Source organism: Nycticebus coucang, chromosome 9 (assembly GCF_027406575.1).
Source record: "Nycticebus coucang isolate mNycCou1 chromosome 9, mNycCou1.pri, whole genome shotgun sequence".
Classification (NCBI taxonomy): domain Eukaryota; kingdom Metazoa; phylum Chordata; class Mammalia; order Primates; family Lorisidae; genus Nycticebus; species Nycticebus coucang.
This window is the reverse complement of record NC_069788.1, coordinates 34,633,835-34,660,173: the sequence shown is the minus strand read 5'-3', so window position 1 is coordinate 34,660,173 and position 26,339 is coordinate 34,633,835. Positions and strand designations below refer to the sequence as shown.

The 26,339-nt window shown below is 34.8% G+C and overlaps 1 protein-coding gene and 1 pseudogene across 6 annotated transcripts in view; one reads left to right on the top strand and one right to left on the bottom strand.

Annotated features, from left to right (window-relative positions):
* Positions 1-26,339, bottom strand: part of SUPT3H (SPT3 homolog, SAGA and STAGA complex component) — a 502,772-nt gene that overhangs the window by 122,849 nt on the left and 353,584 nt on the right. For all 6 annotated transcript variants that reach the window (XR_008382414.1, XR_008382415.1, XM_053602205.1 and 3 more), the window contains 3 exons: positions 11,382-11,457; positions 5,636-5,748; positions 2,122-2,229 (listed from right to left, as the gene is read on the bottom strand). Coding sequence is in view for 4 of the 6 variants with exons in the window: in XM_053602205.1 (XP_053458180.1) it covers positions 2,122-2,229; positions 5,636-5,748; positions 11,382-11,457 (297 nt within the window). In the remaining 2 variants the exon portion in view is untranslated. The remainder of the gene's footprint in view (positions 1-2,121; positions 2,230-5,635; positions 5,749-11,381; positions 11,458-26,339) is intronic.
* On the top strand, positions 13,394-16,622 carry LOC128593775 (uncharacterized protein C1orf131-like; annotated as a pseudogene).

Below are 26,339 nucleotides of genomic sequence, written 5' to 3'. Positions count from 1 at the left end.
GAAGGAAGACTTCCAGTCTCTTTGAATTTTGACTATCAGTCATGGGGAAGGAGGGGTATCTGCCAGCCAGGAACAAGGTAAGGTTTGTACTCACATTTTGTCAAGCTTACAGTAACACATTTTATTAGGATGCTCTCTGACACTCATGATGCCACCTCCCTGAGAGCCCAGAAAATCCTGCACACACTGGATATTTTTCTCTACTGCTGGGTAGCTTGGAACAGCATCTGTAGTTGCTGAGCAGCTATCCAGGGTGGCTTGGCCACCCCGGAGAACCAAAAAAGAGGAGGAAATAAAGAGTTTTCTTAGCCATGCAAGCAATCACTTGAATGTTGAAAGAAAACTAGGCTTGTTTTGTTTGCAATAAATTTCCCCAATTAGAGATGTTAAAACAAATTTTTCTGATGTTAATGGAAAGCATACTTATACAAATATTCATAAAGTGAACATGCATCAAAAACATTTTGAAGAGTGTTGACATCATAATTTGGGTTTGTGACATAAAGAAAACAAATAGAGTTCGATCAAGTAAGCTTTGGAAACTTTTAAAGCATGTTGACTGATAATGATGTCTGACCTTTTTTTATGAAAAAACAGATTTTTTTGATTGGGCATCAACATTTTAATCCCTATTTGGATACCAAACCCAGTGAATTCTCCAAGCAGCGTAAGAGGGTGTCAAATTGACATTTTGTTTCTAATAAGATGTTATATAGATTATCTATCTTAATATATTTCTAAGTATTCTGGAGTAGAGATACTTAAACCTAGGGTCCATAAGGTTCACAGATCCTTTAGATCCACAGAATGGCTTTAGAGGGTCTCTGAACAACCTGGAATTGTATGCAATTGTAAATGTGTTTATAGAGAAAGGATTTACAATTTTTTCAGATTCTCAAAGGGGTCTGTGACATAAAAAAAAATTACAAGTACTTCTTGAAGACTATTTGAGTCATAATCCTCACCTACAGATATTAACAGGGAGTAGATATTTATAATTAAGGCATAGAAATAAAACAGGGCTTGACTATTTTCAGGGAATGTATTTTACCTACCTTGATCCAAAACTTACTTCACAATTAAGCATATAGGTGTTAACTTAACCTGCTGTGTCTTTCCTATGGTTATTAGATGGAATTATATGAAATTGCTATTTTTGTTAATAAAAAGGTCAAATATTGGCAAATACATTCAACAAATTTTAATATATTTCTGGTTTTTGTGCTCTTTATAGAAAATATTTTGCATACTAAAAGTGGTAAACAATTGGGGCGGTGCCTATGGCTCAGTGAGTAGGGCGCCGGCCCCATATGCCGAGGGTGGCGGGTTCAAACCCGGCCCCGGCCAAACTGCAACAAAAAAATAGCCGGGCGTTGTGGCGGGCGCCTGTAGTCCCAGCTGTTCGGGAGGCTGAGGCAAGAGAATCGCGTAAGCCCAAGAGTTAGAGGTTGCTGTGAGCCGTGTGACACCACGGCACTCTACCCGAGGGCGGTACAGTGAGACTCTGTCTCTACAAAAAAAAAAAAAAAAAGTGGTAAACAATTATTATATAAAGGCTAAAAATTGGCAAGACTTTATAGGGTTTATAGGTGGGAACTGCAGCAACATAAGCTGGATCTGAAAAGGAGATTATTTTCACTCGGTAGAACCAATCTAAAAACTGAAAATAAATGGAACCAACCTTCTTTAAATTATGTTTACAGACAAAGCAGTAATTTGAATAGAAAGTTATCAATAAATGCCAGGAATTATTGGCAATACCTTTCAATCTAGTGAGGTACACTGAAATAAATAACTTTTCCAATATTATTCAATTACTTAAACTAATTGTTCATCTCCTGTGAAAATAAGAAGTTCTCTGTAACTATCACTTTCATTGAAGGGCTAGAAAATCTAAGTGAGAGAAGAAAAAGATGGGAGAAAAATCACTGTATTCACGTATTGTCAGAGCCTTGAACACTATTAAGTGCTCAATAAATATTTGTTTGAATGTTGAATGCTCTTTGACTAAAGGCTATATACATTTCTGTATATGTCTTTTCAATGAACTACTAATGTAAATGCTAGATGTGACAAAATCCACAGATGTGTAAAAGACAGACTTTATTTTTTGGTACTTACCTCAGCAGAGTTGTGATAATGAATGAAGGTTGCTGAAATGGCATGGCTGAAGGGGTCCCCTGCCTTGGTTACCATGTCCTGCCTCACAAGAAGTGCCAGATCCACTAACTAGAAGATCAGAGCAATTAAATAAAGTCACATGATTTGAAGTAACCATGAATGCCAAAGAAGTGGCAAACCTCAAAGCAATACTTTAAAATAAATTTTGTTTTAAGATAGTGTCATATGAATTGCCCAGGCTAGGGTGCAGGAGTATCATCACAGCTCACCACAACCTCAAACACCTGGGCTCAGGTGGATTCTTTGCCATGCTTGGCAAAGTTTTATACTTTTTGTAGAGACCAGGTTTTGCTCTGTTGTTCAGGTTGGTCTCAAACTCCTGGCCTCCCTCCAGCAATTCCTGCTGTGGCCTCCCAAAGTACTGGCATTACAGGCACAAACCACTATTCCCAGCCTTAAGCAATACCTTTTGAATATGATTGATAATACTGTTAACTAAAAAAAAAAAAATCTATACTGTGTACATGAGCACACACTTTCATTGATTGGTGAATGGATGTATCCAAACACAAACAATACATTTTGACCTTCTAGGAGAGTGGTTCTCAAAATTTATTCATAATCACGAGTGCCGATTTTTAGGCTCCAAACCCAGATACTCTAATTCAGTAGGTCTTCTCTAAGGGTGTAGCCTAGGAATTTCCATTTTACTTTTTTCTTTTATTATTAAATCACAGCTGTGTACATTAATGCAATCATGGGGCACCATATACTGGTTTTATAAATAGTTTGACACATTTTCATCACACTGGTTAACATAGCCTTCCTGGCATTTTCTTAGTTATTGCGTTAAGACATTTATATTCTACATTTACTAAGTTTCACATGTACCCTTGTTAGATGCACCACAGGTGTAATCCCACCAATCACTCTCCCTCCGCCCATCCTCGCCCCTCCCTCTCCCCCTTCCCCATATTCCTAGGTTATAACTGGGTTATAGCTTTCATATAAAAGCCATAGATTAGTTTCATAGTAGGGCTGAGTACATTGGATACTTTTTCTTCCATTCTTGAGATACTTTACTAAGAAGAATATGTTCTAGCTCCATCCATGTAAACATGAAAGAGGTAAAGTCTCCATCTTTCTTTAAAGCTGCATAATATTTCATGGTGTAAATATACCACAATTTATTAATCCATTCGTGGATCGATGGGCACTTGGGCTTTTTCCATGACTTAGCAATTATGAATTGGGCTGCAATAAACATTCTGGTACAAATATCTTTGTTATGATGTGATTTTTGGTCTTCTGGGTATATACCTAGTAGAGGAATTATAGGATTGAATGGCAGATCTATTTTTAGGTCTCTAAGTGTTCTCCAAACATCTTTTCAAAAGGAATGTATTAATTTGCATTCCCACCAGCAGTGTAGAAGTGATCCCTTTTCTCCACATCTACGCCAACATCTCTGGTCTTGGGACTTTGTGATTTGGGCTAATCTTACTGGAGTTAGATGGTATCTCAAGGTAGTTTTGATTTGCATTTCTCTGATGATTAAGGATGATGAGCATTTTTTCTTATGTCTGTAGACCGTGCGCCTGTCTTCTTCAGAGAAGTTTCTCTTCAAGTCCCTTGCCCAGCCTGCGATGGGATCACTTGTTCCCTGCTCAGAATGGGAGAAGATATTTGCAGGTTATGTCTCTGACAAAGGTTTAATAACCAGAATCCAGAGAGAACTCAAATGTATAAGCAAGAAAAGAACAAGTGATCCCATCGCAGGAATTTCCATTTTAAACAAGAAAGAAGGAGATGTGATGATTGTGGTACAAAGATCACACTTTTAGAAACTCTATTAGAAGGTAGTGATTCCACACCCAGAATTCAGTAAGCACTCAGATGACCTCATATACCTAGAGAGGTATTTTTCAAAATTCAAAAATAATATCTAGACAAGGAAGCTGTGGACTTTGCACTCAATATCATGAAATATTAGATTATTGATTATGAAATGTCCCAATGTCCAATTTCCTTAAAATTAAGTTTGACAGTTAATACCTCTGACATTTCATTTTAACACTTCTTGTTTTTTTTATTTTTGTTTGCTTATTGTGAAGGTACATTCTCATTCTTTCAAATGCACATTTTGACTTGTGATTTTTTCTTTTTCTTTCTTTTTTTTTTTTTTAGCAGTTTTTGTGAAACCACAGATAAGTAAAAAATTCATGTTATTTTTGAATGTGAGTGCCATGGTGGAACAAATGTAGGTCAGACAGCTTGAAAATATCAACAAAGTATTTGGGAAAGATGCAGCTAATGAATACAAAGTATGTCTATGGTTGGAGAAGTTCCATTGTGGTGATTTTAATCTTGACAATGAGCCACATAGGTGACCTGAGACCAAAGTAGATAATAATGAGCTGAAAGCTATAATGGAAATGAATCCATCTCAATGTAAGTGTGAATTAGCAGCAAGGTTTGATGTTACTACTCCAACAACACTGGACTATTTGCAACAAATCAGCAAGGTAAAGAAGCTGGATAGATGGGTTCCAAATGTATTAAATGAATATCAGCAATCATCGCGAAGCTTGCCTTTCTTTGCTGTCATGATATAAAGGTGAATCATGTCTACACTAAATGGTTTCGTGTGATGAAAAATGGATTCATTTTGATAATCGCAAGTATTCAGCCAAATATTTGATGAAGATGACATGCCAAAACATAATCCAAAACTAAATACTCTTCAAAAAATGCTGATAGTATCTGTTTGGTGATCCAGTGCTGGTATTATTCATTATAGCTTCATGAAACCTGGGTAGCTGACAGCAGATGTATACTGCAACCAATTGGATGACATGATGAGGATGCTCATGATTAAGCACCTGAGACTGGCCAATCCTCTTTCAAGACAACGTTGTTTCACAAACCACACTGCTCAAACTATAAAAGCTAGACTTGGAAACTCTCTGTCATCCACCATATTCACCAGACCTTACAATGACTACTACTTCTTCCAGGCTTTGGATCACTTTTTGCAAGGCAAAATACTCAATTCTCAACAAGCTGTGAAAAATGCCTTCCGCAATTTCATCGGCATTCACTTTCCAGGCATCTTCACGGCTGGCATACATAAGCTACCTTTTAAATGGTAAAATTGTGTCAATAGTTTAGGCACAGACTTTGATTAATTGCACCACTTTTTGTTTGATATATGATAAATTAAACTTCTTATTCAAAATTGAACGTTTCAGATTTAACAACCTTTATAGTATGCAAGGATTCCATTTTTGGTTATAATAAAGCTGCAACATACAGTCTTTTTCACCCTTACATTGTCCAGAGCTGAGGATGCAAAGAAATGAACTAAATTCTAGAAAATGACAGAACTGTCACTGGAGAGAAGAGAACTCATGGTATTATTCCTTGTAGAGCAGAAGGAAGAAAAATTGATCAGGGACAATGATGAGGATAAATCAGTCATGTGTGGCCTGATATGACAGATTAGAATTCTTACCTGTGCCACAGTTTCATATGCTAAATATGCTAAAATTTCCATAGCCACAACATTCGGTTTTATCTCCATACTGCCGCAGTCCAACCAGTCTCGAAATTTAGAAGCTTTTTTTGCTAGCCATTAAAAAAACAAGTGTAGAAATGTAATTTTAAAGAATATTAATACTGCATATTACTATCAAAAAATGGAAAACATCTATTCAGAATTACACACAAAAATTAATTTATATAAAATGCAATGTTTATAAAATGCAAAGTTACCATTGACGATAGCTTTCATTACAACAATAGTCAGAAGATGTATTTGCTTAATGCAAACTTTAACTTACTTTTAGAGCAGTGGTTCTCAACCTTCCTAATGCTTCCTAATGCTATGACCCTTTATTACAATTCCTCATGTTGTGATGACCCTCAACCATAAAATTATTTTCGTTGCTACTTCATAACTGTAATTTTGCTACTGTTATGAATCGTAATGTAAACATCTGATATGCAGGATATATTTTCATTGTTATAAAGGGATTGTGATCCACAAGTTTAGAACCGCTGTTTTAGAGAAAGCAAATCCTATAAAAGGACATTCAAAAACTGTAGTTAGATCTAAAATTTGTCTATTATTAGAATAGGCTCAAAGTTGTAAATTTAAAATTGGCATCTGGCCTGATCTAAGCATGCAGTTAAGTTTTCTGGTTACAAAGATGTCTAAATTCTTAAGCCTGAGTCCCCAAACTGTCCAAACTGATTCCAGCCTGTCTGTATAATACTTTTCTATTAAATCATCACCTGGCCTTGAATATAATCTTGTGTTCACTCCTGCTCCTTTCCTTCCATGGAATTCTCTCCCGTCACTCTTCTTCATTCATATGAATCCTAACCCTACAAGCCAAAGTATACTTCCCCACTCTAACCATTAATTGAACTCTTACATCATTTGTCTTTCATGACTGCTTAAAATTTCTCCTGATGTCTCTGCATACCTAATAGTAACAAGCATACATGGAATCAAGCCCATGGGGCCTTTAGTTAAGTATCTTTAAACTGCCACTGTATTAAGTAGAGTCTAACTTGATTTAGGGCCTTCATTAGACATTAATTTAACTAGTAACCTGAGGAGAAAAGATTGATAGCAAAGATTTTATCAAATCTATAAGATTATCTTTTTTTAAATAAAGATCCACTGATTATTCTTTTGATTAATCTGGTCCCAATGGTCTATAAAACATTTAACAGTAACTTGAAGCATGATATTTTGATCCTTCTAGATAGAATCTTCATAGATTCCACATATATAAAAGTTTTCTTTTAAATAAATCACAGAAGACATTAAGTCCTGCTATTGAAGCATGTATTCGAACCTGTCAAATCTGGCAGACTAATGATAATCCTTCTTAAAGGTATCTCCCTAAAGTAACCATTCTTCCAAATGCTATCTGATATGCAACATTCCATCTTGATAAATCTGCAATAGCTCACCAACACTTGTTTAACATATGTGGAATACTTCTGAAGTTAAAGTTAACAGGCAGCCATTTGGCAAGATCAATAAAATGTTTCTTATTCACTTCTCCTCTTGACAGACCATTAGAACAGAAACATATTTTTTGACTTTGGTCTAAATTATTTATTTGGAAAGTGGAGGAAGGATCATTATTAATATTTAGTTAAATCCTTTTTTTTTTTTTTTTTGAGACAGAGTCTTACTATGTTGCCTGCGGTATGGCATCACAGCTCACAGCAACCTCAAACTCTTGGGCTTAAGCAATTCTCTTGCCTCAGCCTCCTGAGTAACTGGGACTACAGGTGCTGGCCACAACACCCAGGTATTTTTTGGTTGCAGTTGTCGTTGTTTAGCAGGCCCAGGCCAAGCTCGAACCTGCCACCTTTGGTGTATGTGGCTGGCGCCCTACTCGCTGAGCTATGAGTTAAATGCATACATATAAATAACAGAATTAGTAGCTTCATCACTAGATTGTAAGCACCAAGAATGCAGGGACAAGGACCGTGTATCAACTATTGTTATCCTCAGCATCCAGAATAGTGCCTGGTATTAACAGATCCAGAAGAAATATTTCCAGAAGAAAAAACTGAATGAATGGATAAAAGATAATTTCTTTAATAGAAAGGTAGGGTCCAAAGTTTCCTATGCATCAAAAAAGATGCAGAGGTCCCATAAACAACTTGGGTTATTGCTATTCCACCAACAGGTGAAGACTCTCTCAGCTGATTACTTCCTTGTCACCAAGAGAAAGATTACTTCAGTGACTAACCATTCCAGTGTATTATTGTTTTCACCAAAAGAAGCACAGATACCTCCATTGTTTTTGAGACAGAATTTCACTTTGTTGCCCTCAGTAGTTTTGACAGTTTTCATGAAGACACAAGGGATCTTAGAATAAATGAATTCCTTTTTTTTTCGCTTCTTCCCAGTGTATCAACAAAAGAGTATTCTGAAAACTTACTAACACTGTAAACAGAATCTTGAACAATGATCAAAAGTTCCTAGGATTATCAGCTTTCTGAGACTACCTAGGTTTTCTGTGTGTGCTAGACTTGAAACAACTTTATATAATAACTTCAAATTGAAGTTTAAGATGTTAATTTTACACACTTTTTATACTTCTTATCAATGATCAATACCAACGTTTAAATTTCTTGTAATATTCCATTCTCTCATTCCTACATACTATTTCATTTTTACTCTATCCCTTCTCACCAGTCTTGGTATTCCTGATCTTTCCCTCGGGGTTCTCTGTAATGTTATTCCAATCTGAAGAAATTCCTCTGCAACTTCAACCTCTTCAAAAATCAATGCTTTTGTATCAACTAAAAATAGCCTTCCTCAGAGACCATAGTTTTCCTTGGAATCTTCCACAGCAGGAATTCCTTATTTCCTCTCATCTACACGTATTTAAGACAGCATATTCATTTCACTATGTAGTGGGGGACTTATAAGCAAAATCTTCCTTCATTCTCTTAGTTTCTCCCACAGGAAAAATATAAAACAACAAATAGACTAATAGCAGACTTCTACCAACAACAGAGGTCAAAAGATAATGGAATTATGTTTTAACATAACTATAACTTATAAAACTTACATAACTATAAGCCTCTAACTTCTTATCTCACTAAACAGTTATTGAAACATGAGGGTAAAATAAAGTTATTTTAAGACAAAAAATAGTGCTTTAAGCTGTTACAAAGCCTTAGGAAAAATAAGATTAGGCCAAGAAGGAAAGTTTAAATACTTAACAATTTAAAAAATTTAAAATCAAAGATGCATAATAAAAAATTAAAGATAGTAACTGAAATAGTACACATAGAATATAGGATATACAAACTAGTAGAGGAAAAACGAAATGAAGAAAACCCAATCAATCTAATCAAACACAGAAAATGAGGGGAAAAACAAATAAAAAAGCACAGAAAATTTAAAACACAAAATAAGCCTATTACTAACCCAAATGTATCAATAATTAAATCCACATAAATAGAACTCAAAATACACAGAGCCACTGTGAATAATTAAAAAGAAAACACAGATATTAGTTGTTTATAAAAACCAAATAAAAAACAAAAAGCTGAAAGTAAAAGATTAGGCTGGCACGGTGGCTCATGCCTATAATCCTAGCACTCTGGACATGTGGATTACTTGAGCTTAGGAGTTTGAGACCAGCCGGAGCAAGAGTGAGATCCCATCTCTACTAAAAATAGAAAAGCTAGCCAGGCATTGTGGCAGGCATGTGTAGTCCCAGCTACTTGGGAGGCTGAGGCAGCAGGATTGCTTAAGCCCAAGAGTTTGAGGTTGCTGTGAGCTATGATGCTATCGCACCCTACAGAAGGTGACAAAGTGAGACTCTGTCTCAAAAAAAAGGAAAAAGAAAAAAGAAAAGAGTAAAAGATCAGAAACAAATATACTGATTATAAGTTTTAATTATAAAATTGTAATTAAAGTTCTGTGAGGCAATAATAGTATCAGATTTTAAAAGACATTAAAGAAAATGATTTATATAAATATAAAAACAAAAGATTAGTAAATTATATTTGCCAATATTACAGCTTACCCTCAGGCTATAACATTATAGGCTCATGATTTAAAAATGTATCAGTAATTCCAGTGACTGCTACCACCAAATACTTAAGAAGACACTTATGGACACAATTCCTACGTCCCAGTAATTTACTAGAAGAACAAGAATAAAAAGAATCCTACTGTGACCACTGTAGGAATAGATTTTGAATTTGCTGACCCACTTGGATTAAAGACTTTTCAACTACAGAATTTTGTCAGATAAAACAGATTCTCCCACCAGGATTCCATAAGAAAGCACCTATTGGCACCATACAAACAAATATTTTTTAAATGACCAAATCCTTGTCTAGCAAAGAAAAGAAAATCAAGTATGATATACTGCTTATATTATACTGACTTGATATAGAAGGGAAAATATTAATTATTAATTTACTACCGTTTATTATTGAGTAAAACAATAAAATGAACAACAAATCAGATTTCAAACAAAAAGCATATTATGAGACTTTAAACTTATTAGTTTGGCATAAAATAGTACTTCTGTTTTAAGTGAATTAAATTTAAAATATGATTTAAAAAACAATCAAATTGTACTAAATGTTCCTTATAAACCAGGGACTTCTACTTATAAAAACTTGAATGCCATTTTTAAACCTAAAAATTATAATAGAAAAACCTCTCATTTGCTGAAATTGCCAAGATCTGAAGTGCTATTTACTTAATGCTTTCACAGATGTATGATGCCAACTTGTTAGTCAGACTGAAAAGTCTATTTAGTTAGGAAAAAGAAATCTTCCAAAACATAGTTTCCTATATTTTACTGACATTTTACATGGGATACTACTTGAAATGTGTCATTTATTTGCACTTTGTAATATATGAATGAAGCTCTCACTTTCTTATTTCCAAATCAAATATGCTGTTATTGTGACCACATAATAGCTTTTCATTTAAAGACACCATTGTTTCTACAACCCCTCAGACCAGGGTCATGTGCTACTTTGTCATATTTTTAACTGGACATTACATCACACTTTCTCTTTGACCTCTACCAAGAACCTTAGTCATTACTAATCTGTTGCTGAAAAGATATTCTGCTACACAATCCAGCTCATTATCACGAGTCTTTACATACTTCGGGCAGTGATGTGAAAGTACTAATTTTACCACTAGGTTATTAGTGTATGAGAACTTGTACTAATGAATTTGCTTAACACTGAATTTTCTTAACCTGCTTGCCACAGCAGGAGGTTACAAAAATGGAAGAGATAACTGATATATTCCTTTGTGGTAATATGAGCATACGTAAAAGAAAAGTTTGGTATCTATAATCACCAAACTTTTGAATATCACGTCTCTACTACTAGAGCCCATTATGAATCAAATACAGTTATGAAATACTAGTGCAAATATGACTAGGAAAGAAATTTGAATATTAAGAAAAATGGAATTTTTTTGACTAACAGTAATGTGAATAATTAACATGACACTATGTATTAATAACACGTTTTTAAACTTCAACACTATTAATTGCAAAACAGTTCAATGTGGTAAAATCTTTTACAGACCCCCCCACAATGCCATTTTTTTGGTAAGAGTTATAACTATGCAAATTATTAAATCCATCTGTTGCTAAGAAATGGAGTGTGTCATAGTTTAGTACATCTATAATTAACAATCTCTTATACATATATTAAGTAAAGAAATGCTTACTTACAGAAACTTAATTGTCGACTTTCACAGAATTCTGCATACTGAGCTGAATCCATAATTCGAGTCTGTCTTTCAGCTCTCTAATAGATAAAGACACAAAATTACTTAAACCAAGTAGACTATTATATATGCTTTCACGGCTTTAACTTAGAATTGAAGTACCATTTTCCTTTCCTCACTTTAGGAGAACAGTTTAGTGCTACCACCATAGCCCAGAATATATAAAATTATGATTGGTAACAGAAGTTGTGAAGCTTGTTTCTTCTGGAAATAGTTTAAAATATATTTTGTTCCTTTGTTATTGAAACTAAAACTAAAGAATCTTACTTCTTAGTTTGTATACTTACAAATTTTCTTACTTTTTAAGGGAAAAGAAAATGGTGAAATGGTGAAGGAATAATAGACTAAACAAAAACAGTTACTAAACTATTATTAACTATTGTCCATTGTCTGTAAAGTCATGATTTTTCATTGTTAAAGGAATCAGCAAATGGAATCCATATTTTTCCCCTCAGTTATGAGGCCAGAGTTAACAAGTCCATATTTTAGATTACAAAGAAAATAAAGAAAAAGGTAAACACAACATAGATCTTTTAATCTGAGTCCAGGTATGATTCACAGTGTGGTATTGTTTTGGTGGTAGGGTTTTTGGTACAGCAGATGTTTGCTCCTTCCCTATCCCACAAGAGGTAGAATAATTATAATTCCCAAAGTTTGGTGGGAAAGAATATGACCACTTCCGCTTCCTTGCTAAGGGAAGCATTTTGAAATGAGACAGACTGGTACTTCTTGGAATCAGTTTCTGGCTAGTAAAAGAAAAAGACCCCTGAGATTTAATTTTTTTTTCTGTTTTAGAAGGATTTTTCAGCAGATTATCTTTATAACAAATATTGGACATAATTACCACTTCTTCAAATATCTGTGGATGTTTCTGTATTTCTAAAACTGAAATTATCTTTTTATTCGAGTATACAATTCTAACGATGCATCAATTATCTTTATCTTACTTATTGGATATAAGGACGACTTCTTCAAACATCTGTGCATGTTTCTTTATATTTAAAACTGAAATTATTCTTTTTTGTTTGATTTGGGTGAGTGGTCAATCCCAATGATATGTTGGTTGATAGAATAAATGATGTACTTACTACAGCTCAAGATAGAAAAAATAGATGGGTCAGTGAGAGTTAAGGAAAAAATTACTAACTACTATGGTTTTTTCTAAGACCACTAATTTTTCCCTTTATCTTTTGGCCCCTCCCATTTTTATCCCTTCTTCTCTCTTCTTTCCTTCTTTATCTCCCCCATAGCCACATACTCACAAACATACATATGTGCAGATACAAACACAGACTTCTCTTGCTATTCTACCCTCTAGTTTCAAGCATCCTTTCTGAGCATAGAGAAATACTTTGTATATTTAAATCATATATACACATATAAAGATAAAATATTTATATTTGAGTATATATATATGGAGGGTACCAAGAAAGAAAGGAAAAAACGTATTAAAATTGTTTTAATATTCAAGTCACGTTTGATTTCTTCAATTACAAGAGGTGCTTAAATGTGACTTGTAGTCATCTGTTGTTATTGGTCTATATGAAGTATTTCAATTTTAATGCAGTATTTTTCTTTCTTAAAATGTGTACACATTTTTGGGGCACTCTATATAAAAATACAATATGTACACATATATGTATATGTCTTTTTATGGGCATATGTATCCTCTTGTGCATGTAGCACAAACACCATGTTTCCTTAAGGGTAGATTACTGAGTGAATTTTTATTTACTTATATGTATTTTTTGATATATTTGAATGCATGGCTTAGTTTTGACCCTCTTTACCTGGATGGAGTTGAAACACATTCTTCTTAGTAAAGTATGTCAAAAATGGGGAAAAAAAATCCAATGTACTCAATACCAATATGAAACCAATATATAAATAATTATACACCCACAAGAACAATAAAATACAAATACAGTCCAGCAAGGTGAAGGGAGGAAGAGGGAAATGGGAGGGTGTTGGGTGATTGGCAGTATCTCAACTAATGTGCACAATGTGAGGGTGTTCAGCACGCCCCCCGGTGTGAAGGGCTCTATTACAACTTGCACTTTAGCTTGGAAGTGAGAACAATGTAACCTTAAATTTGTACTCTCATAGTAATTTGAAATAAAAAAGTCACTAATATATTTATTGAACCCCCCCCAGGCTGATAACATTGTATCATCTATATGTATCTACGCATGCATGTCTATTTCTATATGTATCTGTTTGTGTCTGACTATGGCAAGAACCTTTCAGGTGTGAATTTCTAGCTCCTAGAAAAATAGCTGATCACATAGTAAATAATCAATAAGCATTTGTTGAATGAAAAAATGCTACCATTTTATTCTACAAGGGGAAAGAAATACAATGTGATCATTCTTTGATTATATAATCATTCCTACATATCTTCTCTGGTATTCTCCAACTTCATCTACCCCATACATAGCTAGACAGAAAGGACTTAGGTAACTATGGAAAAGACAGAAAAGTTCCTAAAGGGATTGTTGAATAATCAAGACTTAGTTTCTGTATATATGCTTTGATAGTTGATGTATTTGCAATAAGTGTTTCTACAACTAAGAGTTAGGAAAACTTATTCTTAGAGGTTAAGGCTGCCAGAGTTGCCAGCTACAATTGTGAGGTGTTTAGCTCATTATCAGATTCTTAACTGCAAAGCCTATCATCTTGGTAACATTTCAGAGATACCCGCAAACATTGGAAAGACTAAGTTATTATAGCTATTCAGACACCCTCTCTAGTATCTATTCTCTAAGCATCTTAGTTATTTTTAATTCCTTCAGCACCAGGGGTGTCCAGCAGGGTCAAATGTAGATTATTTGAGAACTGTTTTGCCTATCTGTGGTGTCAGATATCTAGAAAAGTGTGCACAGACCTCTGTGTTTTGTTTTATTTTTTGTCTAAACAGCTTTCATTAGTGTTTGTGTATTGAATGCGTGGCCCAAAACAATACTTTTCCAATCTGTGGCAGAAAGAGGAAAGACTGGACACTCTTGAAGCTGTAACCTTTGATCTGAGGAGCTCCAGGAAGCTGGCCCTAGGACACTATTTACCCATGCCTCCTAGATAGGAAACACTCCATGAAAAGCAGTTAACTCAATAGTAAAGATTTATAGGCAATATGAAATCATGGTGTATTAAAACTAGAGAGTAGTTTAAAGTTCAAATCTTGTTCAAATTCCTTCGTTTTAAACATAAGAAGACTGAAGCTCAAAGAGAAGTGATTTGCCAAAGGTGACTATATTAGAATTAAAACCCAGGACTCCTAGTTCCTAAGCCAGACTGTTTTCATTATAAAAGGCTATCACCAACTTCTAGTAATATTTTACTCCACTGTTTTCCTTTGGGGGTCCTCTAAATTCCACATGTTGTCTTCCTAAAACATATCATGTAGCTACTACAATTAACATGCCCAAACTATTTGTAAAAAAAAAAAAAAAAAAGGAAGAAATTAATGAGGTCCCGGGTCAGCAAATAAGGCAAATCTGGGCATAATCTGTTACAGAGTGTACAAACTATAGTGTATCTGGATAGTGCAAACACATCATAGGTATAGAGATGCCCATTCAACTCTCTGGTTTCTGGGCAAGTCTGAGGCAGTGTAACTCCTAGGCTATTATCTGGCTATAAGCTGCCTTGTCCATTTACCTTGGAAGGCCATAAAAATATTATTTCTTCTGGGTGCAATGACATTAAAAAATCTGGGAAGCACTTGTATTTGTAATACAAATGTCTTTGAATATCACATGACATAGTACATGAATGTTATTCATAGCATGGTCAAGGGAGCTCATGAAATCAGAGATTCTTTGAGCTATGTACATTGACTTGATTTTGAGGATGACAAGGATTATTCAGATATGCATATTGTCTAATTTTTTTTAATTCCTCTCTCTTTCCCTGAATTGTTTCAAAAAACCAAAAGACAGGGACAAATTTTGGCCATATGATTCAAATCATTCATCCTTTGATTATTACATTCTTTCCTGTCTTTACACTATCACCTTAAATACCATGGGCAGGCAATAATATCTAACTTTTATGGATAATGTGTTTTTTAAAGATAGGAATCATGCTTCACTTCTAAAATCTCAGTGTTGAGCCAATACTTCGCTTAGATTTACCTGGACCCAAATAAGAACTGGCTGGCTAGCTGAATGAATGGACAAATGGATAGATAGATGGACTGAGGCAAAAGAAAGGCATATAAGTCCTTATTGGCTACCTGATCTAAGACCAAAAATGTAAGAACTGTAATTAAATTTTATGAATCGTGGAGAAGGTAGGCAGTATCAAGACAGCTTGTCAAATATTAAATAAGTTTGGCTCTTATTTTCTATGGTATCCTTATTCCACTTTCCCCTCTGTCTCTATTCAGATTGCCCATTACAATCCATACTAAAGTATACATTGGCACTCCTTTTCTATTCCCTGGTACTCTAAGAAATTTCTGGAAAAAGATGAAAAGGGAAAACAAAAACCCATCAGCTTAGTAAAACACAATCAGAATGATAATGTCTATTCTTTACACAGAGCAGCACAAAAGTGTTTATGAGAAACACTTTTAAGAGCTCCATTTTAGGGGCAGTTCTCTCACAATGGCTCCCTGCCGCCCAACTCAGCGGCTCAGTCTGGGGCCCTAGACAATGCCCAAAGTTCTCCGCACTCCTGCTCAAGCTCTCCCCAAGGCAGTTCAACTGAGTGCCAAGTCCAAAAACACAGCAACAGTTCACAGACTAAAACTAGCATTTCTAAGAAAGATGTGGATGTACAAGAATTTAACCTAGAAAAGGCTCGTTTGGAAGTACACCGGTTTGGGATCATGGGATATGGAAAAGGAAAGGAAAGAGTCCTGGAATAGGAACGTGCCATAATGCTGGGAGCTAAGCCTCCCAAAAGTAGTTATGTCAATTACAAGGTTTTACAGGAGCAAATCAAAGAAAAAAAGGCAGCAAAGGAAGAGGAAAAGAGAATGGCTCACAAAACAGATATTTAAAAAAAAAAAGAAGAGGAAAGGACTGGAAGACAGGAAACCCAAAAAGAAGAAGTCAGCTCCCAGCATTTTGTCAAGTGGACCAACTGGACAGGTTGGAAAATTCAAAAACGGGATGTTGATTCTGAGCCCATTTGATATAAAGAAAATAAATTCTTTCAGATTGGCTAAATGAAGTACTCAAATAAAAGAAGAATGGAGACAGCCAAGTCAGCTGTGCTGTAGCTGGGACTGTGGGAGACTTGTACACTCGAGGACTCTTACTTTATAGTTCACAGCTGCTTTTTTTGTTTTGGAAAAAAAGTCAAAGCCAAGCGTTAGTTTCACTGCGCTGACCACGTTGGGTGGGGTGCAGTGTGGATCTAAAGTGAACTGGCTGAAAAGCCTTTTAGTCACCTCCAGCAGCATCACTTCAATATCCTGTTCATGGGATTTGGTACATTTGGTTGTAACACAATTTTTCACAGTTTTACTGTTTTGTAAATGCTAGTAATTTATATTAAATTGCCTTTTATTATTAAAAAAAAGAGTTCCATTTTACAACTGAGGCCACTGTGATTTAAAGATGTTAAAAACTTAAAAAACATATAGCTAAGAGGCAAAGTTAAGAAGTAAAACTTGGGGCCTAAATACCCACTGTAAGGTATGCAAAACTTCTAATCTATGTTATATTAACTGTGAAGATTCCCTTTAGGTTCTATCTTCTTTGAAGTAAATATTAGAAGGTAAACTTAATTTTAAAAGAGGCTCCTTAAAGAGGAGTTGAAAAATTCATCTGACCATTCCATATGGTCATGAAACTGAAATAAAAAAAGACATCATATAGTTAGAACACTGAAAACACAAACTTTTGATATGAAAGTCACAGAATAATCAGGGCTGATTTATCATAGTTTTTATTCATTCTGAACATTCTCAAATTACACAGTTCTCTCCTGATCTCAGACTGCCACATGAATGTAAGGGCATCTTTGGATTAGTCACGTTCGTAAATCTGCAAGTCCACTTCATCTTCTGATTAATATAGTATGTCAATTCCACCCACTCCCTGTTTTTTTTAGGTGTCAACAACAATGTTCTTGAACATTCATAAAAATCTGCAACATACTCAGAGGATTTTCTAAAATTAAATGTTACTAGCATTATAATATAGCAAAATATTGTAATATAGGAACAAACATGGAAAAATTACTTTTGAAGGAATTATTCTGAAAATTTTCCAAATATGCATTTAAAAATATAACTAGAATAGCTTTTTTAAAAGGTGAAAGAGAATAGTTATGTTAGTAGTCATTCACCTCACTACCAAGAAATTATAGCTTTTTCTGGTTACTGTAAAACAAGTAGAGAAATCAGACTTCCATGCCAGATGAACTCATTTTCTGGGTCCTAAATGAAAACAGGAAAGTAAGTATCTTTTTAGCACAGTACCCTGTATAATTTGTTGGTTTGTTCAATATCTTGAACACAACAGACTCTCAGTATGTATTTGTTAATGTGAATTTCCAGTGAAAAGTTTTGACTTCAGTTAACATGAAGTTGCGGGTCTTTGAAAAATACTTTCAGTAAGGATGACTGCAATTTGGCCTTGCCTATACCATTTTGATGTATGTATAAGGCTGGATTACTTATGCAACCTGCAGTCACATTTAAATTCTCCATATGCTTTCACTAAAGCATATTTAAAGGTTATAGAAGAGCTCTGCTAGCATATCTCTTGGCAGCTTCTCAAGACATAAGACATTTATCTTTCTTCAGCAAGATAGAATCATGGAAGTTGCAAACCAAGAAGAGTTTATCAGCTCTCACTCTTACCTCAAAAAAATATTTTTAAATCTATTTTTGATTATTCTTAGAAATCTTTCAATGGAAATATGGCATCCTTTCTGCATGGAAAAGGAAAAAAGTCAGTGCCAATCTACCAACCACCTCATATTAGCATTGAACCTGACATCTTCAAATAGAGTGGTTGGCTGCAGCATTTAGTAATGTGACAACATGTGAATTACAGGATGTTTATGCTTGTTTATGTATGTATGTATGATGTAGTCCGTCTGCAAAAGAATACTAACAAATCATTAAACCCCAAAGAATGCTGAAAAAACTTAGAAAAGTATATCTCCAACTCACAATAGAGAGGAAGCTGAGGTCCAGAAAGGTTTAAGGGTCCCGGTTGCAGAGGTAACCCAGTACCCCACTAAATGGTCCTTCTACTTGCTGGTTCAGTTTGTAATTTAGTACACTCACTTGCCCCCAAATCAAGTGAGCCTCCCTCAAAATGCATGGTAGATGACGTCTTCGTTTTCACTCCACTGCAGCAAAACTCATCATATTGGCTCTAGAACTAGAGTACTGCGACAGGTTCCTGGTTGGTTTCTTTCATATATCCCCAGGGAACAACTACTTTAAATAAAAACATAGAGAAAAGGCCATGGCTTATAGCAAGACCTCACCATAGTAGGCCCTTCTCTGTCCTCACATCACTTTCATTCCTCTGCCTCATGAACTTAAACAAATGGCTCTCAGACGATCACTGGATCAAATTGAAGTTCAAATGCCTGCCTTCCCAAACATATGTATAATCTGGGCCATTCTACCTAGGCATACAGTCTTCTCCCTAAAACTGAGCTTATTCTTTTTCTTAGCTAGGTCACTCTGAATCACACTTGCCACGTGTTGCTTCCTCCTGCCCCTCCCCCATCCCTACAATTTAAATCATTCCCTTTATTCGTGGCCTAGCATGGGTACCACCTCCTCTAGGAAATTTTTCCTATATACCTCAGTTTACACTGACTCCTCCCTCCTGAAAAATATTTGTAACATGCTATTTTTGTCTTTCCACAAAGATTAAAGCTGTGGGAATATATTATTGACAGAGAAAATCAAGTTGAAAATTAAAATGTAAGTACTTTAATCCCACTTATGTTTGAACATACACACATATAAACATGTGCATATGCAAACACAGGAAGCACATACGTTATACTTTTGGTAATATTTTATCTCTGGGGCTGGGATTATAGGTAACTTTTCAGTTATACATTTCACGATGTTTTAATTTTTACAGTGAACTAAAAAGTTAAAAATCTTTCCTCTTGAGCTATTTTTGGTTGGCTTACAGGAAGTTATTACAAAAATAATAAGTTACAAAAATAATCAAACGAGTTAACCAAGAGGCAGAAAATCACAGAGAAACAGCACAATATACATAGCAGAGGCTTGAATATATGCTTGCAGGAAAAAAAGAAAGAGACACACACACACAAGAATGTTATTGCAATTAAAAAAAATTATTTTTTATTTTCTCCCTCCTCTATTCTGACAGTAGTTACGATATTTTTTCAGGAACCAGTTCAGAATCCTAACTGATACAGTCTTGAAACTGTATCAGTTCATGTAAGTTAGACTCAGAATTTTCACTGGATTATAGAACTCTATATATAGAAAAATATATAGTAGTATATTTTTCTATTTCACAGCCTTAAAGGAAGTTTTCTACAATGGCTTTCATTATATACTAATTTTACGTGTCCAAGGTACTAAAGAATATATTAAAATAATCATATGAAGATGTTTTCTTAAGAAATAGCTGTGGACTCCAGAACATTCAAGAGATTTAAAAAAAAATTTTTTTGTGTGGAAATTAAGTAATTTTCAGCAAGCACAAAGTATCAGTGATTGACATAAAAGAGTATCTGTAATGTAAGTTCACAGTAGAGTTGTTTCAAATTATTGAATTTATTTATTTTTTGATCTACACCCTGTGAGTCTACATATTAATATATGCATTAATTAATGTGAATGTAAGAGTTTTACCTTTTCTATATATTTTAAGGTATCAACACAGGGCATATATTAGTTATATAATGAAAATATAGTTAAAATCAAGATAATACATTTAAAGATGGTTTAATATTTGTTAAAAATTTTTAATCTAGGGCGGCGCCTGTGGCTCAGTGAGTAGGGCGCCAGCCCCATATGCCGAGGGTGGCGGGTTCAAACCCAGCCCCGGCCAAACTGCAACCAAAAAAAAATAGCCGGGCGTTGTGGCGGGCGCCTGTAGTCCCAGCTGCTCGGGAGGCTGAGGCAAGAGAATCGCGTAAGCCCAAGGGTTAAGAGGTTGCTGCGAGCCGTGTGACGCCACGGCACTCTACCTGAGGGCGGTACAGTGAGACTCTGTCTCTACAAAAAAAAAAAAAAAATTTTTAATCTAAATTTATTAATTTATTAATTCTAGTAGTGGGAAAAAGCTATACATAATAAAATCTTCCCTGCCCTGGGATAAAATGTGTGCTCTCTAAGAAAAGTGTTTTTTTTTTTTTCAATAACCTAGTACCATATAACCTAATTCCATCTTAAGTTGTAAATCCACATGTTTAGCGTTAGTACTAATTTTTACTAATGGTTTCCTGAAGTTGTAAGTAAGTTCTGGAATAATTAAGTTGGCAAATAATATAAAATGCTATATAAATGTCTACTAAAACTAGTTCTATAAAGTAAAACATTGACCTCTCTTTTGTTTTTCTGACTGAGGATGCTGTAAACTCTTTTTTGTGTGGTTTTTATTTAAACATATTATACTAGATTAATATGTATATAATCTTTGGAATTAAATAATGTTCCTAAAAATTCTCAAAAGTGTATGTAATATCCAGATGAGCTGACCTGGCTTTATAGAAGTTTACAAAAATATTTTGGTCATTTCAGGCCTGAAAATATGTATGAGGCCATTATAGCACAAAAGTTAGGTCCTACTTTCTTTTAACCTGGAGTTAGAAATATAGATTTTTTCCATTATGGTTTGGTTTAGGCAAGATCACATTCTAATGCACACTTACTGGAACCTGGCTTGAGTTATACAGCCTGAAAATCTGGCATTTTTAAAATAAAATCCTGTGAAAGAGGAAACCTGTCAAGAGCAGCCTGGCTCTCACCATTCTCCTCATTGATATATAGAACTTTGTACAGAACAAAGGAGCCCTGCTTGGAATCTCCCTTTGTTGCTATTATATACTTGGCTTTTTCAGTAAGAATTTTTAACATGTAAAAATAAAAATGTGATGTATTACATTTATAGATTTATGTATGTGGAACCAACCTTGTAACCCTGGGATAAAACCAACTTGATCACCCCCCAAAAATGAATAAAAAAATAAAAATGCTTATTGTAGATTAATTCATCAATGAATTCCCTCTAGACAAGTCCCATCAACTCTTTAAAATATATCTGAAATACACCACTTTTATCACCTTGCACCTTCACTGCTACTACTCTGGCCTAAGCCCCAGCAGCATCATCCAAGGATTGGATTTTGCAAGGGTCTCCTATTGAGTCTTTTTGTTTCCACTATTCCTCCTCTCTCACCCCTCCCCCTGCATATCTATTACACACATCACGTAATGTGATCTCTTAAAAGACGAAAACTGGGTCATACTACTTATGTTCAAAACCCTCCAACAGGTTCTCATCACTCATAGAGTAAAAGCCAAAGTCTTCAGAATGGCCTGTCAATTAAGTTCCTACAGAGCCTGATCTTATCTCCTACCACTCTTCTTATTATACTTCAGCAACATTGTCATTTCCTGTTGTTTCTTAAAAATGCCAAACACATTCTATCTATCTCAGGGCCTTTGTATTTGTTATACTTCTGTCTAAAATACTAGCTGACTTGCTCCCTCACTCCTTACAGGTCTTTGTTCAAAAGTCACCTTATGAAAAAAGGTAATCACCTTTATATAACCACATTAATATAAAATAGCAGCTCTTCTATGTCACTCCCTACCCCTACTCTTTTTCTTTGTTGTTCTTACCACTACCTGTTACAGTATTATACATTTATTTGTTAATTGCCTATTTCTCTCCAATTAAAATGTAAACTCCTTGATGGCACAGATTATCTTTTTTATTCACTGCTAAATCCCAAACGCTCTATGAAGTAAGTATTTTGTAAATATTGGTAGAATGAACCTGTATGTGGGTTCTATAGATTTTTTCTGTATTTTATATAAATTTCTGAATTTATATATTTTTTTCTGAATTTATATAAATTTCTATATGTAATTTCTATATTACATATAAAAAAGTTACCACGTATGAAATGGGGTTTCTCATCCTTGGCACTACAGACAGTTTGGGCTAAATAATTCTTTGTTATGGGGTCTGTCCTGCATACTGTAGGATGATTATCAACATCCTTCCACTCACTAGATGCCTACAGCATTTGCTTACTCCATGGATTGTGAAAACCCAAAAATGTCTTATAACATTGCCAAACATGCCTTGGGAGCAAAAGTACTCCCAGTTGAAAACCATTAGTCTAGCAGGGGTCCTCAAACTGCAGCCCGCAGGCCACATGAGGCGGTATGATTATATTTGTTCCCGTTTTGTTTTTTTACTTCAAAATAAAATATGTGCAGTGTGCATAGGAATTTGTTCATAGTTTTTTTTTTAAACTATAGTCCGGCCCTCCAATGGTCTGAGGGACAGTGAACTGGCCCCCTGTTTAAAAAGTTTGAGGACCCCTGGATAAGGGAACGGGAATAACGTTGGTTGACTTACTAGTATGTGTCAGGTGTCATGTTTGGACCTTTACATTATTCCTTCAATAATCTCAAATGGCAGATATGATTGCTATATTAAAAATAAAGAAGCTATGGCTCAGATAAATTAGATAAGTTGTCCAAGGTTGCTAAGCTAGTAAGGTATGCTGCAATCTGAAACGAGGTCTGTCTTACTCCAAAGCTTGTGTTCTTCTTACTATACAAGGTGTTTTGCTTTGGTGGGTGGGGAGATGGATGTGAACATTAAAAAATATATATACGGGGTGGTGCCTGTGGTTCAAGGAGCAGGGTGCCGGCTCCATATACTGGAGGTGGTGGGTTCAGACCTGGCCCCGGCCAAAAACTGCAACAACAACAATATATATGTACACACACACACACACACACACACACAGAACCTCTGTAAGTTGACCACTGAAGGGACTGTAAAATATTGGTCAAAATACAGAAGTGATCAACATAAAGAACCATGCCTACTGTACTGACATGTACATGTGGTGCATGTCTGGTCTGTGAAAATTAGCTAACTTTAGGAGGTGGTCAATGAAGGGAGGTGGTCAACTATGGAGTTTCTAGTGTATGTGTATAAATGAGTATATGTATATATAGATATTGTGTGTGTGTGTGTGTGTGTGTGTAACTGAAAACAGGTGGAACCCTTCTAAATCAAACTGCTAAAAGCAAAGGTGCTTTGATAGAGATAAAGGAAAGAGATTTAGAGACCTCTGATTTTTTTTTTCTCCTCTGCAAGTTATTTCTCAATGAAACACCAAAAACTGCAGGACAGAATGTGAAAACTACTATACCACCCTACACTACTTGCCCTTCAAGGAACAAGCACTATGTCTCTGGTTTTAAAACAGCAGCCATTTCACATGTGAGACTCAGAGGATGACCAGGATACTGAAGAAACAACTAAATTCCCATAAATGAGACATAGTAATCTCATACAAATGTAAAATCACGTATCATTTCTACCAAAATCCTCCTTGGTTCTGACATCACAGTCTGTTGCAAAAAATGAGGTTTAAATACAGAGGGCTTAGAAAAGAGTGCTTCTAAAACACAAACCAGAAAAAACACTGCTACATTTAACTTTCCTGACCCAATATAACAGGACCTCCCCTCACCTATCAGAAAGCTACATCCTATCTGCGTGGTACACTAGTGCTGCCAGAAATGTTAAAGACTAGCACAGATATCTGGCTCAATGATGTATTAAGACAATTAATTTGCAGCTTTTACTGTCTATAATTTATATTGATAGCTGCACTCTCCCAGTTTATAAAATATTTAAAAATGGATCCATCCTTTTACAGTAAACCTGTACGAAGATACCAAAATAAAATGGTTATTGTTGGAAAGTTGCAATGAAAGGAAAATATTCTCATCAAAACTCTACAAAAATGGGGATATAAATTATGTTCAACAATAAATGTGAATCACTCTGCTTTACAAACTCAGAAAGATGAAACTATGAAAACATGAATAATGAAGTCTATTATATTATGCTCCACTGAAGTCACCAGTATAGGAAAAATAGGCTATTACAACTGGATAACATGTGAGTTAAGATTAAGAAACAAAACAGAGCAAATTAAATTGTTTATTCCCCTAAGAAGAATGTTCTTAATCATTTTAAAGCTAAACTTTCTTTTCTCATAATTGGCTGAGTTGTTTTCATGAGTCAGAAATGAGCAACTTCATCAATAGAAATCTGACACAGAGACTTGATCTAGCTGGAAGCACGAGTTAACACAAAACAAAAGGAAGAAAATTATTTCCTGAGTATGCCTAGGTTTAGTCACTGAAAAAAAACTCCAGAAAAATCAGTCCTCACTAAATATGACTATCATAAGAATATAACAGCAACTAAGATTGATTACACGTGCAATACATGGGAATTCCCAAATAACGGGAAAAAGCAGAAATGTCTACACATTCAAAAAATTAATGTCTATTTTCAATTCTTATAAGTTTACTTATTTTAAAAAATTTAGAAAAGAACCAGAAATCATGTTTAAAATACGTGGGTATAAAAGCTTTAAGTGATATGGTCTTGCAGGGACATATCTCTTAAAGAAGCCCTAGCTATACAGATTCAGTATAGGTATTTCAAGTAGCTAGAACTCAGTGGTTGCCCCTTGGGCTTCGAAGAATGCATAATAGCAAAATTCCCTGCAATCACAAATGTAAAAACCTGTAATTATGGTTGTTTAACAAAATGGTTTCTGTTAAGATAATTGATGATGAAATTCTCATCCTCTTAGATGTCAGTGCCCAAATTTTATTCAGCTTTTACTCATGAATAAATACATTTTAACTGTTATTTGATTAAATGTCAGTGGTGATTAGGCCGAGTTTTTAAGTAAGAAGGCTTAAAGAAGGCATGTGATAGAGGGTGTGTAAAGGATTACAAAGAAGATGATGAAAGGAGGATTGTTTTAGTAATTTGGCAATGTGAGGCAGTGTTTCACCTTAAATAAAGTAACCAGAGAGGCTTTAAGGTAGTGAAGAACTACTTTGGCAGACAAGAGGAAGGGAAGATCAGAGGTAGAAAAATGGGTAAAGTCAAGTAAGGAAGAATCATAGCAGAGAACAGTGGCATTCTTAAGTTTTATTTGTATTGCTTTATGTGTTTATCCTTTCAACAGTTACGTCAGATAGGAAGATGAGCAATAACGCTTATTTCCATTTTACAGACGAGAAACTAAAGTTCTCCGAGTCCTTAGTTTTTTAAAAAACATTTTTATTTGTAATAATTCTAGATTTATAGAAAAACTAGTATGGAGTTCCTATATACTCTTTGCCCAGTCTTGCCACCCCACCATGTCTTATCTGATCTTACACACTAAGCAGGGTCAGGTCTGTTTGGTATTTGTCTGATGGTTTTTGTGGTTTGTCATCAAGGTAAAACACATTGCAAGAGAGATTTAAGATTCCTATTCCAAAAACAGTGCTATTTCTAGTAAAATATTAACTTACATGACAAAATTCCTCTTTGCAGATACAAGATTGTCTATTTAATCAAGTAAAATTACCCAGAGTTCACCTGACATTACTGTAAGCTATAATTCCAGAAACTTTTAAGATTCACAATAATCTAAAAAATTCTATCTGAAATGTTTAGTACTCTGATAAGAAACCACTTTTATTTACTTAGTTGAAAACCCTCAAACTTGAGCTATGTGTTGTTTTGATAAGAACTAGAAGTGATTCTAAAATGAATACGTTGTTTAATAAAACAAAAAAATGAATACGTTGTTTAAAAAAACGGACATGTGTCCATTGTAGTGGACACATGTCATGGAATTATCTTACATAGTACCTACTGAAAAT